Raw genomic sequence first — 17,984 nt, 5'->3', positions numbered from 1 at the left:
AATCCGGCATTTCGGATAATTGACCAGGGGGTGTACGGAAGGTTTAGGCATACAGAGGTGCGTTTATCTCATCGCAGTGCGCCCTCGTCCGCGTTATCGAGGATAAATTCGAAAACGCGCCTCGTCGATGCAGTTTCGCGTTATTATGGTTATTTGTCGACGATTGGGCGCAAGGCTTGTAACGAGGCTTGACAGGCCCCGAAAGGGATGGAATATACGTTTCAATAATTACGTTTCCCTTTGGCGGATCCTAAGTAGATTTAGACACGAGCCCCCGGGCGCGACGAGGAACGCGTTTCGGGCAAACATAAAATAACAGACATCCACGTTCTACCCCAGAAACGGATCGCAAGTAATTCGCGAACCTGGTCAGAAATCCAGGGGAAATCCCAAACTCCCCAGAAATAACACCACTCTCTGCCGAGCTCTCGGGCGCCCTTTTAACTTTGCGGAAAAAAAATTCCGAGGTCCACCTTTAGGGTGGAAGAAAAAAATAAAAAAAAACCCTAGAAGCAGGAGTAGAGTCAATCCCCGAGCAGACGAACTGGCTGGAAAGCGACCAATTCGGAGTCGAGTCTTGATACATGGACCGGATCGACAAAAAGGACCAACCGGGATCCTGGAATCGATGCAAGAAGCATCGAATTGGGATCTCTGGGCAACCTTTAACGAGAGACATTTTGAGAGGAACTACCCTGTGAGGGTGACTCCACCCGATAGGTGCACCCTCCGTGCACCGCTTTGCACCTCTTTGCACCACCATGCACCACCATCCGGGGGTCCCTCGTCCACAGGACGGAAATTCCTCTAATTCGGGATTTATAGATACGCCGCGGTTCGGCCGGGCTCCCTGGCCTGCGGCCAAAACGCGAATCTATCACCTCGTAAATTATTTCATCCCGTGAGCCCGGAATTAAATGTAACGCGAGGTGTGCCCCGCCTCGGCCAGTTTGGCCCCCTTCCTGGAGCGGGGTCTCCTGGTGCGCGAAAATCGCTCGATGCACCCAGGGTCCCCAGCAGATGCTTATGGCCTTTACGAAGCCGCGGTTTATTTCCGGACCTTCCTGCCACCCGAGGACGATACGCGATACGATGCATCACGGACGCCGGAGATATCGGGACGCTACTCTCCTGGGGCTTCTTCGGCAAACTATTTCGGGGTGGCTGGGATCCCTCCTCCCGGTCCAGCATCCACCTCCCGAGGAATTCCTGTACACAAAGTCGGCCGCACGAATTCACCGGTCCAAATAAACCTGAGTTGCGCATAAACACGTCTCTTCGGGTTGTTTGACTTCCAGAAGAGCAGAGGTTGGCGCGGACTTCGTATGACGCATCTCGAGGTTCTCGTCGCTCCTGTTGGGAAGCATCGATTGGGCGTCCGCGATCAACCCTGTTTGCCTGCAAAGTCCACTTACACCCTGGGTAACTTCGGCCAGTGCACCCTGAAGAGCACTATACGTCCAGACTACTCGCTGCACTTTTCACCGAGTTGCAGGGTTGCATCCAAAATCCGATGCATCGGGGGATTCGTCGCGCGCGAGCCGCCATTGTGCCAGAGGTTCTATCGGGGTATCTACGTCTTCTCTAGGGGGATAATATCCAACGTTGAATTAAAAAATTCAGGGTTCTCCCGAAGATTTTTATAAATGGGGGAAAAACACCTTCCACCTCAAACTGTATTACGGGAACTCCGGCCAACGCTTACCCCGGAAGCTCCCCCTTCCGGAATTTAAGTCCCGACGCGTCCCTTTACGGTCCCGATTCCGCCGAGGCGTGGAAAATCTAGGGGTGTTTTCCCGAGGGGGTTGCCAAGAGCTCGAAAGGGGTGTGTCTGCTCGAAAGACGAGTGTTCCCCGGGGATGCGCCGAGACCCTGGGTCGCATCCCTTGGCGAAGACGTTACGAATGACAAAGCTGCGGAAAAGGGAAAAAGGAAGACGCCGCCGACGCCGGGAACGAGGATCGTCGGAAATTAATAACCCGGAGACAATTGGTTCTGCGCTTTCTAGGAGTGGAGTAGCCGCGCTCGAATTACAGGATTTCTCCCCGAAATTCCGAAAAATCCCCGGAAGTCGAGCATCCGATACCACCGGAAGTGCACCGACTGCGGATATCAAGGTTTCATCAAATCAGAAAGGAATTCGCGTTGAAGAGGCCGCCGAGGAGGTACGGATAACCGCGAACGAACGTCCGGAAAAAGTACCGGCGCGGCCGAGCCGCCGCGTTTCGTAATTTCATCTTCGGACGCCGTCCTCTCTTCCCGCGCTCGATCCCGGAGAAAAGAGGAAATAATTCCGTAGGCGGTGAGAGGAGAACATCCTCGGACTCCGCCTCGAGAACCCGAACCGTATAACCAAGAGAAAAAGAGAGAGAGAAGCGACTCTCTCCTTATTTGTCGAGAAATAATAGCATAGAGGCAGAGCCGTCCCGGAAAGGAGCATTAAAAGGGACGACGCTAATTCGGAACTCTGCCTGGATTTTTCAAAGTATCTCCTTTCCGTCCCGCCATTGGTTCTCTCAAAAGCATTATATCCTACAAGAGAAACGAAATAATTCCCCCCCTCGAGTCCCATGAATTAAAATCAAAGGTTCCATGAATTTCAAGGAAAAACCAATTGCAACGGGGAAAAAAAAATGAAATAAATATTCCGTCGGAGTTCTGGAAATTCGTGTAATTATGCGATATATCACTTCGACGGCAGTTTTGGCGGAGTCGTTTCCGAAAGTCGCGCCGGTTTTTCCGCGATCGCGAGAGTTTACGGGAAACTGCGCCCAATAGGTGGTAGAAAAAGTTTAATTTTCCGGCTGGGAGTTTTCCACCCTGAAATGGGGAGGGGAGGGGCACCCCATCGGTGGTCGGAGGGGTAAGCTCGAACAACCAGATGCCTTCGTAATTCACCTCTGCACTGCCAGCAAACACCTCCTCCCGCACCCCCTCTTTTTGTCTACCCCTCTCTCTCCCTCTCCCCCTTTATCCCGGAAAGTTACTTCGGCCTCCAGCATGCTCCTCCTAATTCTTTGTCTAACTCCCAAAGTGGATCCCGGAGATTTTCAGATTGCCCGCGGGATACGAAGGGGAGCGCGCAAATCGGGCCGACTTCCGGCCGAACCGCGAATTCCCTGATCGACTCTTCGGGGGAGATCGATTCGCCCCCGATCGCTGCGATTCCTAGACACCGGGCAACGAAACGCATCCTCGCGGTTTGCGCGTCGCTATCCTTGGGAAAAATGAAGGGAAAAAGTGCTGTACATTTTTTTTCCTACGATCCATGGTTTGCCTGAAATAATTAATTGAAATAGCAGCCAACCGGACTATTTTCTGTTGTTTTCTATCTTGGGGCAAGACACCTTAAAGCGAGTTCTCCGATTCGCGCTCCAATCGGCTTGACTATTTTTCAGAGAATTATTACAAGAACGAGAAAAATAATTCCAAGGGACTTTTCACAAGGAGTGAATTTCTTATGATGGGACGCAATAGCTTAAGCGATCCCACGGTATAAAATGAAATCCTGGGATTTCATGATCGTCCTTTTCGAAGGACTGAAGTTAGGAATTGTGCCTAGGTACTTTCGACGATTTCCGCGCCGGTTATTATTCCGCCCACGAGGGGACGCAGCTCGCAGGTGCAAAACGCGCGAACACCTCGCGTGGGCCGCGCATCTCCTGAAAGATCAGGTATTCTCTTCAGGGTACCCCAGGTCTCCGCGAGTACTCTCATCCTCCTGATGGCATTTAACGTCGCCTAGCGGACAGGCGGAACGAGTTGGAAATTTTATTCAGAGGGGGAATTACCGCTAAAGTCGCGGGGAAATACGGCCGAAAGCGCGACCCAAGTGAAAAGGTAAAGGGGAAATGCCAAATGAAACGCTCGTTACCATTCGGGGGTATCCAAGGGTTGGCAATCACCGCGAGACCGACGAGGGCCATCATCGTCAGGGATAATCGCGGTCGCGGGTTGCCCTAGGTCAGTGCGGGCTGCGTATCACCGCGTCGTATAAATCCACCGAGGCAATTCCCCTCGGTGCAGTTATGAATCATTTTTTTTACCCACAATCCCCGTCCTAATAATCGCCGCGAGACCTTAATCCACGGTTGCTGAAGTCCTAAGCGCAGAATCGCGAGATATTCACAAAACTAGGGAAAAGAATCGTTAGGACGACCCTTAGAACGATATCCCAATGTAACATTGCACGTAGAATTGCATTACCTCGCGCATGTCGGATTTTCGCAATCCCCGAATTCTGAGTTACCACCCCGATATGGAAATAAATGAAGGACGTAAATCTACGTGAAAAAGAAAATATCGAGGATTTTCTTTCCGATCAAAAATTTCCCGGATATTTTCGCGAGGTCCTCGAGCGTTTGCGAAGATAAATGTAAGACGAAGGAGCGATCAGTCCTCTGAATCATCCAATATCTGTAAGCCAATATTTCCCCCCTACGTCCCTGTACGCGCAGTTAACCTAAACCGAGTCAGTTTCCCCGTATATCCTCATTTCTCTCTCCGGCCATGTCGAAGTCTCCCCCGAGCGCGTTCGCCCCTTCGCAGGGTCGCAAAGGGGCGACTCGCCCCCGCAATAAGGAAAATATCGGCGCACTCGCCGATGGGGTGGGGGATGTCGATCCGTGACAATGAGTTCTCCGCTATTCATCACGAGGGAACGATTGTAAACACAGGGGTGGTTCCCGGTAACGGGCTGATTGGAAAGTATGTAGCTACAAGCCTCGTGCACGGGGGTGTCAGGACGTTGTACCCACCCCTCGATTGTTTTTCCCGATGGGAGGGACACGAGGACAAACGGTGGCGATTCGCCGAGTGATCTATCGAGCATCCCTGAAAACTGGCCGGGTCCAAAAGCGGTCCCAAAAATTTCCCGAAATTCTCGACAAATCTCAAACTATTAGCTCGAGGAACAAGTACTCGCCATTTTTAACGTACCGTAATCAAAACGGCGGGGACCCATTCCTCGGTCTGACATTTCGAAAAATCCACTAAGGGTGGATCCCTTCCCCGCCGGAAAATCAAGGGGGGAAATCCGCCTCGCGGAAATCGGGAAACCCGACTTCGAGACATCGGCTTATTCGACGTAGGCGGATCGCGGGATGCTGCTCGAACATCTGCCGCACAATCTCGTGACTTCTCTCAAGATCTTTCATGAATCTTAATGGGCGTCCGGGGGCGCGTCGACTTGCCGGAAGTTTCGAGCGACGAGCTCCTAAACCGGCGCTTATTAGCGGTGCCCGAAAGCGCTAATCACCGCCATCTTGGCTGGGGTCGCATCTTTCCGAACAAGAGGATATTGCGCACCGAGGCCTCGGATAACAGAGTCGCGGGCACATCGCGAGGTTAATTTCATTTTCGACGCGCGTCCGCCCGCGGGGTGGATTTACGACCCTCCTCAAACAATTGCGTGCACGAATTCCCACGGCAAGTGCGACGAAAGTCTCAATTCGGGAAACAGTAGACTCTAAACGTGAACATTTTTTTTTTTTTTCTTTCAATCGAGTAATTTCGATAATTATCTATCGGATACATAATAGTCGCATTTGCAATGGTCTAATGAATTATTTATGAACGAGAGCCGAAATATTATCCCGGAGAAATGGATCCCTTCTGTGCGTTGACATCCCTCCCGGCAATAAATAATGGTATCAATTGCATATCAGTGCATCATCGATACCAAGGGGAAGTGGTCATTTCGACGATAAACAAGGGTCGCCCCGAACCGCGGACACCTCATCCCCGGCACCTTTTTTCCCCCCCGAAATTGTTGGACAAATTATAACGCATCAATTATCCGCGAATCGTCGGTGAAAAGGACGAGGGGAGGGCCGAAGAGAGGTGGCGGTAAACCGGGCACAAAGTAATAATGTATCAATTATCGCCGATTGATACGCGCCCCGGAAGGGTGGGAGGCTGGTCGGGGGATTATTCTAATTTATGCGCATTTTCGGTAAGCCGGAAATGGGATGAATCGGCGGTCCCGACTCGCGGAAGCTCCGATGAAACCCGAAATCGACGGTGGAAAATTTACACGACGACGCGCTACGGCGTGCATCGATGTATGCAGATTGCCGCGGGATTTCTACGCACCCATTCGCGATCGGAGGGAACGGGAGGAGTGGTCGAAACGGATGGATGGGACTCCCGAGGACGCCGGATCGAACTCCTGAGGAAACCGGCGAAAATCCGCAGTGGCTGGGAAAACCCGCCCAGATCCGGAGGCTGACTCCGCGCGAAAGGTAATTCGCGAAAATCGCGGTATTCGAGCTTTTACTGCCCCAATAAATTATCTATTTAACGGCTCGAGATAATACGGTTCCTCGATAAGAGGGGTCGAATATTGGGAGGTGGTTCGACCCCTCGATACCATCGAGGAGGATAAGTGGAGACGTCGTAACGACGTGTAAGTAGATCGGCGCAACTATCGAGTCCCGAGTTTTCCATCCAAAAGTTCGGAGAAATTTTGGAAAATTCAATAGTAAAAAATAAAAAAGAAAATCCCCTCATCTATGAATTCGTTATCGAGAGGGGGGAATACGTAAGGAAGTAACCGTAACGACGCGTAAGTGAATCCGGCCGACTTTACTCAGGCTTGGTTAACAATTCCTTATCAGTGCCGGCGTATGTTAAAATCCCGAGTAACCCAATATCCAGCAACACATATTGTCCCCATTCGAGATGTCTCAGGAACGTCTTTACGAACCCGAGCAGAGGGTATCTTCGCTCTTCGTCTAGTTTCTCTCTCCCTCGCTCTGCCGTCCCCTTTTCTTCCTTTCTCCCGCGGAGTTTCCCGCGTTACCCGATCCCTTCCGAAATATCGACTGACTCTCATTTCCCGAGTCCAACGAACTATGCGCAGCCCGATTTAAGAGAGAAAAGAGGACTTTCCGAGGTCCGCCCCCCTCCCCACCCCGCGGAATCACAATTTCCGACTCCCGATCGCGCCAATTATTATAAGGAATTTACGACCGGAGCGTCTATTCGGGGCATCGATTAAACGCCATTCGGAGCGGCGGCCTTTGCGAGGTCGCGAGTGATCAACCCCCACCAATAGCTATTACCGATAACGTATCAGGCTGCTCCGACTTACGAAGAGCCGTTCCTCTCTTCTCTTTTCCATCGTTCCGACTCTTTCAGATTTTCATTCCGAGCCCCTAAAGATACCATAACGATTTTTTTTTCCCCCATAAAACAACCTTGAAACAAAATCCTTTATCACATATAAATTGATATCTGCCGTCTGGGAGCAGAAAAACCGAAAATAATTTTCAGGTCTTAGAGGAAAAGCGCGTGATAAGGCGCAACGCGTTTTACGGTCTCCATAGAGAATTATCCAAGTTTAGGATATAGCGTGTTAGGGCAGCGATTAATATTAATATCGATTCATAATTCCTGTCGGCACTTTCCAACGAAATCCGCCTCCGCGTCATCGAACTCGATCGAATAGGGATCGAGCCGATGTAACTCTCGATCGTTACACCTAATGACGTTCCTCGATCGACCTCGATCGATCGATCGCCTTAGAGATCTGTCCTTCACCGGCGATCGGTCTCGCCTGAGCGACCAGTTTTAATCCCACCGAGTAGATGAGCGTAAATTTACGTGATCACGCATAAGCCTACGCGAATCTACGTACACACTCTCGTTATAGACATACCTGGGACATGGTTGAACGCATGTTAAGTATCGTTAAAAAAAAAAGCAATGAAAATAAAAATGATGACCCAAGTCAGCCGTAAAATTCCGACCGGACCAATGAAGGGGTTTACGAGGGCGCCTTTATTTTCGGCGCAACCCCGATAATTACGGTAATCGCTCGAGTTACCGGCAAATTAAACACCCTATGGAAGCGCGGCCCGGCATTGTAAAATCGCAATTATTGTTTCCTCGCAAACGTTCCGAAGCCGGTGGGTTGCGATTTCAATGGTCCCATCCCTGAGCGTCCCGATAAACAGGAGCGAATCCGGCAAAGGGGAGTAATCCCGAGGACAATTACCCAGCCTCGTTGCTCATGGGGTAATCGGGAGTTGTCAAAAACCCCCGACCGTGGAGTAATTGCGCAGCGATCGGTAATTACCCCGCAATGGGAGAACAGGTACCCGAATCCACGAATCGGGACCTTCGCCCGAGGCAACGAAAAACGAAACGCAAAGGTAAGTCCCGAATCCGAGGCTCGATCGGAGTTTTCGAGGAACAATGTCCGGCCGTACCGGAAGTAGCGGGACCTCTCGGTACGCTATTCAATTGCGGACCTTGGAGCATTCCTACGTGTAATCATATAGTGTTTCCGTGCTGACTTTGCGGGATAAATATGCCCACGTTCTCGCCTAAGTCACGACGCGCAACCACGTGGGCACGCAGCACTCTGTTACGAGCTGACGTAAGTACAAGGCGGCGGATATGCCATTGCGCGGCCAATGTACATGGCCAAGCAATTGCGCCGCTTTCGGTACTTCACCCCGAAAGTCCATTCCCACGGGTCGATCGACCATCGCCTGGGAACCTTTCGAGAAAACAGACTGACCGAAACCTAACCTCGAAAAACAGTATCGCCATACAAGAACATCATTTTATACATGTGATAAATTGATTAAAAAAAAAACGAAAATCGATGTACACCCGCCGCGCACGAGTTACAGCTGAAACTTCCGCCTGTGAGTACGTAGGAAAGGAAGTGGTATCATGATCGAGTGGATAAAAAGTGAGTTTAGCCCGTGTCCGGCGCCACCCGGTGGCGTTTCACCTTTTCGTTTCATTTCAAATCCAAGCAGCGAACTCGCACCACCGTGGCTAGAGGAGCTTCCCCGGGTACATAAGAAATATTTAAAAGCACGGTGTAATTCTTCTCCCCATCAATTTCCCCGGGGAAATATTCACCCCGAAAGTCGAACGAATCGCCATCGACGCCTCGTAGGTACACCATGGGACGCCATAGTGATTTACACTCACCTACGACCACGATGGGCGTGAACGACTCGAAGCGACGTACTTACGTCCGAGGTTAATATACGACTAGGTGCCAGGTGAGTCGTCGGGGCAAAATTCCGCGGCCATTCCGCGTGCGAACTGCGTAATCGCGCCTACGACGCGCTGAGAACGTTTGCCTACACGTAATGTTTCGAGGTCCACACGTGGTCGACCAAGGACGGCGAGTAAAGACACATCATCGTCAAAGGGCGTGCCAGATCACCCGAGAAATATTGCGAGGGAATTTTCAAGATCCTAGACGTATTAGAAAATATTCTACCGACGACGCCTCGAGCCTGGAAAAAATGCGGGAAAATTGAAAATTGAAAATCGACGCGATTTATCGCCTCGGTCCAGCTTGGACGCTGGAGGTCCTCCTCGCCTTTGTACGTTGGCAAATAAGAGGGCCGAATTACGGGTTTGCACCCGCGTGTGTACACGCGGGGGTAATAAAATGCAAACGCCCAAGGGAAACGCAACGAATGCGTCCGTTCGATGGCCGCATGCGTTCCTGGCTGTGTCGTAACCTCCGGGCTTTTTTAAACCGCAATTCAAACCGTGTCGAGCCCCGCGCTCGTCGAGTTTGTTCAAGAAAACCGCATCGTTTAACTTCCTTGCGAGAGCCTGCATTGGTATACGCACTGCATTGTCAGGGCACCTTGTCGATGCAGTTCCGATGCAGTTCCGATGCAACGCCGATGCAGTGCGGTGAAAGAGAGACCGCTTATCTATCAGAAGGCGGATCGAAAAACCTGCATAAGGCACACCGTGCGATTTTCGTCAATTTCATAAACGTCCATGATGCACCCATTGATTATCCGAGACAATGAGGAGTAAAAGTCGGAAAATAGAAATAAGTCGCGAGTGATAACGCATAAACCCTTGCGACATTCGTACGGCACTCGACGTTGTTTGGATTTCTCGTTTATCGGAAAATTCCGGTCAACGTTTCCCCACGCTCGTCGCAAACGGCGGAACAAAGTCGAGGAAAATCAGATTTCCATCCGATTATCGGGGAAACCACCGGTCGATGCCGGAATATTAATCCCACGTACGAGGAGCCCGGGGCACTCGGCAGGACTCAAGGAAAACTTGTTAAAAAGGTACGATGTCTCGACTCCAATTCTTGGGGGATGCGAGCACGATATCGGGAAACTTCGCACCCGGGCACTGATTACGGATTCGCGTCAGGACCCGGAAAAAAAAAAGTTCCTCCGAAGACACCGAGGAGACAGGGATAACGCGGAGGAAGGAAGATTAGCGGCAAAACGAAGGACGAGGGTCGCCTCTCCGACTCTCCCCAAATATCATTTCTTCCGGGGCTGGCAGATCCTACTCCCCGTATAAATAGTAACGATGCCCAACCCCTAACGCGATAATAAGAAAATAATTAAAAGAAAAAAAAAAAAAGAGCACCAACCCACCTACATCCTGTTACCATGGAACAATTTCTACCGTAGCGCAGCATTGGTACAATAAAATTCCCCCCGTTTCTACCGTCGAATAAATTTAATTTCTACGTTTAATAAAATAATAACGAACGGTATCCGAAGTTCCCTCGCGAATCATGACATTTCAGCCTAGTCGCGAATCGTCGATTTACATTTCCGGAAATCGGAGCGGCGCAAGCGCTGCCAGGGCGCGCCATGGAGGGTCCTCTTCATTCGTATCGTTGAATATAAAAATAAATATCAAGCTAAATATTAAAATTCTTTTCCTCCCGCAAGTCATGGAACCGACGATTTTCCATCCGGGGAAGACGCACTGCAAGGTAAACGATCGTAACGCATCGCCGATCGCGATCACTCGAGGGGCTAACATCCAAATGGAGATGGGAGAGGTCTTGAACTTACCCGCGTAGTAATTGAAATAATTCCACGCGCATTCCGGGACCAAGTACGCGCCGCGTAATCCACCGTAGAATTTTCCACGGGGCTTAATTGCCGTCGCGGTTAAAGTGGCCCCTCGTTACTCCGAGGGTAACGCCGACGCGTATCGCAGGAATTAATACGCCCGAAAGGCGCGACTCCTTTTCGCCTACGTAATTGGCCCGTGTACCGAGAGTTTGCGTCAGGGCACGCGAGTGCGTTTTTCCGGGCCGGGCAGGTTAAAAAAGATTAAAGAAAATCCTCCCGCGGAAAGGGAAGAAAATTCCCCGACTGCAACCCCTAGGCCCTTAAAACCCTCCCCCTCGCAACCCTGCAAGCAGAGGCAAAAGTGAAAAACAATCCAGGTCAATTTATTGCCGATTTCATAACATATACTTTATAAATAATATATAAATAACGAGGAGGGAAATTATTTCAGCGACTCCGGTCCGCGGAAATGAGCGAGAGCCAGGTGCAACGAGAGTTTCACCGCGTCGATCGGTCGTTGCCGTGTTTTCGCCTAGCTCTGTTGAGGTACGCCAATTTACAGGGGTATAGCATAATGCATGATTTAATTATGTGGAATTAAGTACGCGGTACACGGTCCTCGGTGAACACGGCGTAGCATGTAACACCTCGTGTCGCAGTATTAACCGAAAACACCGACGCGTTGTTCGATGCTCCGTAAAAATTCAATTGTCTGAAACGACGGGCAGGCATCGCAGGAACATATTTATGTATCGTTTCGTTATGTAAAATAATAGCAATAAACCGTGTTAAGAGCTGAATCCGGCCGCGTGAATATCTTCCCGTACTTCGGTCTAATTTTTAACTCCGGTTCTCGCTGAAACGCGGGGAATAAATTATTCTACGTCGATCCCGATATATACCTGCGCAGCCTAAATCCCTTCATTAATCTTTCAATAATCAATGCGTGCCGTTTCCGTGATACTCCGGTCCTTCGTTAAGCCGAATCCCTATACAGCCAGCGGCGCTTTCGCGGGCTTTGACGGGCGGAAAAGAGCCTCCCATTGTAATCAACGATGCTTTGTTCTTCCCAGCAACAAATATGGATCCCCAAAAAGGAGGCCTCAATGAGAGCACAGGCTAATCCAGGGTCTTCATAAAGGAGCCTGGTCCTCCGATTGAATGAAAGCGGTTCCTCGGTGATGAAAAATGGACATCTCCAGTTTTTCCACAGACGTTGACATTTTTCCACAAATTGCCTCCTCGGCCTCCGATGCGACTGGCTCCAAAGAGACAGCGAGTGATCGGATTAGAATTTCAAGTTACACCGAGCGGTGCAGCAAAACTCTCTAATTAGTACACCGGAGTTGCTCTGAGTTAACCCGAATTTAAGTCAGGAGGACCAGCCTGGACGTACCATTGTTAGAAACCTCGCATCTCCAGCTCCATAATTGGCAGAAAGGAGCTTTCAGAAGCGACCAGGGATGCTTCCTGCTGGCCTCCAATCGAAGTGCCTCACAAAAGCAAACCCTGCCCCTTCCGCGGGAATCCAGGCCAAGTCTGGATCTCCTTGAGGACACTGCGCATTTTGATTGGCAGGAAGAAGCTCCCCAGAAGTGGGCGATGTTACTTCGTGAGTCGAAAAACTAAGGAAAAAAAAAAAAATGGCTCCTGGACCCAGAACCTAGTCCCTTACAAGAAGGGAATTTTAACGCAACTTGCCCGAACGTTCTCGTTAGTATATTATTTAATTTCAATTTATCCCGTGAAAGGTGAATTACCGGCTGTAATTAATCCTGACTTGGAGTTGACATAAAAATCGCCGCTAATCATTAATCCTTGATATTAATCTCTTTTTACGGTTAATTATTATATATTAAAATAATTTACCCTTACATTTTTAAGGCTTATCGCCCCAATTAGGGTTGAATTTTACGTCGTTTTAGATTTCCCGAGTTCTCGAGGACTCCGTGCGGAAAAGCTTCTAGACGAAGGGGTTAGAAGAGGTGGATAAAATCTCACCCAGATTGTCGGCCCGCGTAGCCTGGAGCGCCAGCAGAAGCGCCGCGACGACCAGCAGCATGACGGAGGACTTCGCGGCCCGCGAGGGACCTTCCGGCGGAAGAGTCGCGATGCCTTCGCGCCGTCCCCGGGCGACTAGACGCCGCCGGCGGAGCGCCGCTCCTCCCTGCTCACTTCCGGCAACATGCCGGCCGCCTCGTCGGAGGGACACTGCCGACTCCGGACCGATCGCCGATCGCGGCCGCCGATCCAGGCGGCGCCGCCCTGCGCATGCGCGCTCCTCGAACCGGAGCCCGCCGCGCGCCTCGGCCTCCCGAAAAGTTAGAAAACCGAAGGAAAAACCGGGAAAGTTCAATTTCCGGGGTTACCTCGGATCGTTTTCCTCGCACTTTCGGAAAGAATGATCATGACAGGGTCCAAGCCACGGCACCGAGTCCCTGGGTTTCAGGAACACCCTTTAGATGGCGCGGGTCGCGTCACGTCATTTCGACCTCCTGGAAGAAGGAAATTTCTGGGATAACGGGACGAAGAGGAGAACAAGGAGAAAATCCCTGGTTAAGGAGGCGCCATTTTTTAACAGACGGGTCACCGAGACGTTTCGGGTCGCGCACTTCGCAGAAATGGCGACCTCGAGGGAGGTCGGCCGCGACCTATCACCGCGCTCGACCCGGCATGCTATGCTTCGGGGTCGCACTTCCGATCTTCGGGCACTTTTCTTTCGGGTGGTCTCGGCACTTCCGATCTCTCCCGAACCGAGCGATGCGCGCACGCGCGATCGCGCGACCGTGAACTCCCGACGCGACACGTGCCCTCCCCGCGACTCGGCCACGTACGTACGACCGGACGGTTGGCGCGCTACTGAAGACGAATCCGAGAACTGCCGGCGGCGCGTGACGTCACGCGGCGCTCGCGTCCGCACCCACCCCGCGCGCTCGACCAATCGCGAGCGACCTGGCCCGAGACCGCGCCGTCGAGGAACGCCGGAGCTCCTGGACGGACCCTGATCCTGACCTGTCCTGACCTGCTCCGACCTCCCGACGAGCGTCTTCTCCAGAGAATCCCCGATACATCCGGATTGACCTTGCCAATCAAGAATTCAAATTAAGAGACATCGACAAGTGACTCGGAAAATAGTCACTTCTAATTCGCTCATGAGTTTAAGACCGTAAATTAAAACATTAGAATTCTTATAAATTACTTTGATATTTGTTTCGCCCGAAAAATGTTTAATCTCCGATGTTAATTGTGTACAGGGAATTTTTGTATCGTTCACGTGCGGTGAATCTCGACGATTAAATGTTTCGTTGCTAATTATTTTTTACTTTTATTTATTAAGTACGTGTAAATATTTTTTAGACTGTTTTTGCAATGTCTGGGGTATTTATTGGAGTGCGCGTGTTTATGTCTCGGTGTTTTATTATTTATTTGATAGTTTTATATATTTATTTATTTCACTCGATTTGATTGTTCTAACTCCGGGAAAGTTGGTCCGATCGGCGCGTGCGCGACCTTCGGTGGACGCGCAGCCTACAATAGGCAAGAGAACCTTAACCTAGGTCAGGACTTCGCGCCTTGGGGTTAACGCGCGTCCATCCCCATCAGAATGCGAGGAACGACCACTTCACCCTCGATTGCAGGGGTCCGAACGCATTTCATCTTTGCCTGTTGCCCCTTATCACATACGAGCCGCAATCGACTCCGCCATCACCGAAATGTTCCTCCAAAATACAATTTATTGCCGGCTAATAAAAAAAATATATATACATTTGATAGTATAAAATACTACACTGAGAAAAAAAAATGCATCTAACCAAAGAAATATTTCTTTGGATAATATCAATGACATATTTTTTTTTCTCAGGTAATACAGTATCTAGAGAGAAATTAACATATCTACCCAGTCGACTGATAAAAAATTTCTGAAGTCCCCCGACGAATCAATTATTAAGTTCCTTCGACCTCGCTTCTCTCTCCTACCACTTGTGAATAGGAATAGAGTTACAGAAAAATGTTGGAAAATTTGTAAAAATATTTATGGTAGTACTTTAGAGGGGAGCGTTTAATGGGTACTCACACCCGTCCCTGGACCAAACGACCGACACGTTTACTTTACATGGCGAGCCAAGGAGCTGGGACGTCGGCGGTTAAGTAACGACACGAGCTGTCTGGCTGTGAAAAAATTCGTGGCTCGTTACAGGAAGCGGCAAAAAAAATGAAAAACAAGGTAATAATAAATAAGTGACTCGCGATTATGTTGTCGACGGCTTTTGGTGGATTTTTCCTGCCGGCGAGTTGACTCATCGGCAGGAAGCCGGCGCGTTTCTCCAGGGCATCACTTATTCATGAATCGGCCGAGCGACGCACAGTCGAGGCATTATATCTGCGCCGAGGCGCGGAAATTGTCGGGCATACAAGGGAAGGTCTTCCCTGGCGAGAAACCTGCCCGATCCCTGTGCGAAATAATTCCCCCGGGTCGGAAGGTCGAATCGAATCAGTTTATAATTACGCAGTCCGCCCCGCGGCATAAGGGGAGGATTAAACCGTTTTCCCGAGGCCCAGGAGTACTCTCGTTAGGATTCTTCAAGGAGGAGGGACCTCGCGAAAACTATGCCAAAGTGGAAAGAAGAGATAGATATTTCTTCCGTCCGCGAGACATTCACGAATGCCTGCCAGCGCTTCATTCTCGAGGTTCAATGGCCCGAAAGGGGATGCACCAAATTCTACCCTGAATCTCTCCCAATGAGCGCTTCAGATTTTCTTTCCATTCCTTTTCTTTCCTTACCCACGTGTACAGTGGACCGAGCCAATGTGTGGATTTTAACGAGGGTCGGGAATTTCAAGACACATTCCCAGGGATTTTTATGAAAGAGTTAGTGGTATTTTTATTATATCCTTTTGAATTACGCGGTCGGGACACTTGGTGCAATCCAAGATGCCGGGGCATTTCTTGGGGCGAGCTTTTTCATGGCGAAGCATACGACCGCGCGACATACGCACCTCGATTCCCTCAATTGTCCCGAAACCCGGAATCAATGGGCGGGAAACGTCGAACAGAGGGGAGAGCCGATATCGAAGTAATTCGATAAACCCAGAAAGCTGGACCATGCGTCGATACTAATCGAAATAAAGAGAAAAAGAACCCGCGGATCCAATGTTCCGGTTAAATTCGACATGCTCGTTCGTCGAATCGGCTTCCTCCATATGGCGTGTCGTTTAGCGCGATTGGAGGGATCGATTTTCGACTATCGGCCCGCGCGTATCGATACCCAATCGGCTCTGACGTTTCGGAATTTCTTAAATTTCGCGCGATATTTAATAATCTCATGGGAAAGGATTCTTGATTAGGTCACGGTTTCGGCTTCCAGAGAGAGCATAATTGTCAAGCGTCCCTTTCGTAGCCTGAATTAACCCTTTTACCGCTCATCCAGGACGGAAACGTAATAACGTACCTCGGAGAGTGTGCGCATATACAAGGAGCTCGTAGGTAAAACGCTTTCGCAACGACTGAAAAAAGCATTACTCAAAATATGTTTCCGGGCCCCGAGCTTACTCTCTTTCCTGAAATGAACACTGAAATGGGAAACGCTTTGCAGTAACCTCCCGGGTACTGCTACTTTTCTCCCGACAAGTAGCGCAATAAGCAGACGTATCAAGTCGAGTAAAAACTTCGTGAAGCGGGGAAAACTCAATTAAATCGAAACTCGATGCCGAGTGTCAAGTTTTTCCGGCCGGTATTCCTCGCCGTTGCGGCGCTTCCAAAGTAAGAAAATAAATGTGGAATAAATTCCAAAATAAACTAATCCATTTCTTCCGGGGATTTTACGGTGCTCTTAAGAGGTGGAAATTTCTATCCTAGCTTCTCAAGGATCGAACAAGCAGCGATAAAACGTTAAACACTCCTTTTCGATCACTTTTTAGCTCCTGCCGTAGTGCTGCAAAGGGGAAGGCCATGCGCTCCGAAATCTCAACGAGGAGAGCAAGAACTTAAGAATACTCGAAGAGTCGCCCAGTTATCGATACATGGATTGAATTTTATTTATACGACGTGCACGATTCGCAAGCCGTAAATGGAGCTCCGAAGGCAGTCGAATGTTCCCGGAAAGGAGTTCTTAAGCCCAGGAGGGATCCCCGAGATTGTCGACCCCATCTTCAGGGAACACTCGGATCGGGGCTTTCGCCCGGACAAATTGTCCCGTAATAATCGTAATCGTTTTATCGACTGGCTACCAAGTATCGCGAAACACGTTATCCCCTCGTTTACCGGAATTGTCACTCCAAGGGGTCACCAGCGATCAGACCTTCGCGGGGTGTAAGCCCCGTTAAAAGCCCGTTAATCACCGGCGCTTTCGTTTCAGAAGATCCGCTCTTAAAGTCGGGACGAACAAACTTTCCCGACTGCTGGGGAAATTTTGACCGCCTTCAAGATCCCCTTTCAAGGAGGCGAGGAATTCAAGGACTCTCCGTTCGGAGAACATTTTTGAGAGCTGAAATGGTTTTACGTTTCGTTTTGAAAAGGCCCGTTTTTTTCACGTTTTAAATCACAAGGTCGTTGAAAGGGAGTTAATAATTAACAGCCGACGAGTACGGTGGACAAGCTTTAATCAGAAATGACGGAAATTTAATTCCCAGGGAGAACCTAACACTTGCCACGTTTGCACTTGCGCACGCAAAGAGGAATTCCTACAAATGTCTTCCTCCTTTCTGCCGTAATAAAATTATGAGAAATGTCATTGCGAAGTTTCCGCCCTCGTTGGGGGCAAAAATGAGGCTCTTTTCAAGCTCGCGTATTAAAGTTCCTCAACAAGTTTAGCCGTATCCCCATAAAAGGCATCCTCGACCAGGAGGAGCACACGCTGCATTGTTTCACTCACCTCGGTTGGCCCTTTTGTTTTATTACACTTATCCAGAGTCGGTCTGGACGGAATAAGACTCTTAAGAATCCTTCAAAGGCGCCCTCGAAGTGACCACTGTGATGCGAGTTTCCCGGAGACTCGGAAAAGCCCTTTGCAGCATCCTTGCCGGTCCAGGAATCTCGAACGTCCGAGGGCCAGTTTGAATCTCTGGGCGCGGATGATGGCTCGGGGATGTAAATCTTCCGGTTTCCGGAACTTTTCACCCCGCGTTCCTGGAGTTTGCCTCGGATTGTTGCAGCGGACC

General features: G+C 50.0%; 1 protein-coding gene across 3 annotated transcripts in view; it reads right to left on the bottom strand.

The window, feature by feature from the left end:
* Positions 1-13,626, bottom strand: part of LOC105699862 (protein eva-1) — a 115,045-nt gene extending 101,419 nt beyond the window's left edge. For all 3 annotated transcript variants that reach the window (XM_012425243.2, XM_023434388.1, XM_012425244.2), the window contains exon 1: positions 12,828-13,626. In XM_012425243.2, coding sequence (XP_012280666.1) covers positions 12,828-12,888 — 61 coding nt within the window. In that variant the 5' untranslated portion in view covers positions 12,889-13,626. The remainder of the gene's footprint in view (positions 1-12,827) is intronic.
* Between the last annotated feature and the right edge of the window lie 4,358 nt (positions 13,627-17,984).

This window comes from Orussus abietinus, unplaced genomic scaffold (genome assembly GCF_000612105.2).
Source record: "Orussus abietinus isolate OABI.00-Male unplaced genomic scaffold, Oabi_2.0 scaffold10, whole genome shotgun sequence".
NCBI classification, from domain to species: domain Eukaryota; kingdom Metazoa; phylum Arthropoda; class Insecta; order Hymenoptera; family Orussidae; genus Orussus; species Orussus abietinus.
Note: the sequence above shows the minus strand (reverse complement) of the source record. Positions and strands in the feature narration are given on the sequence as shown.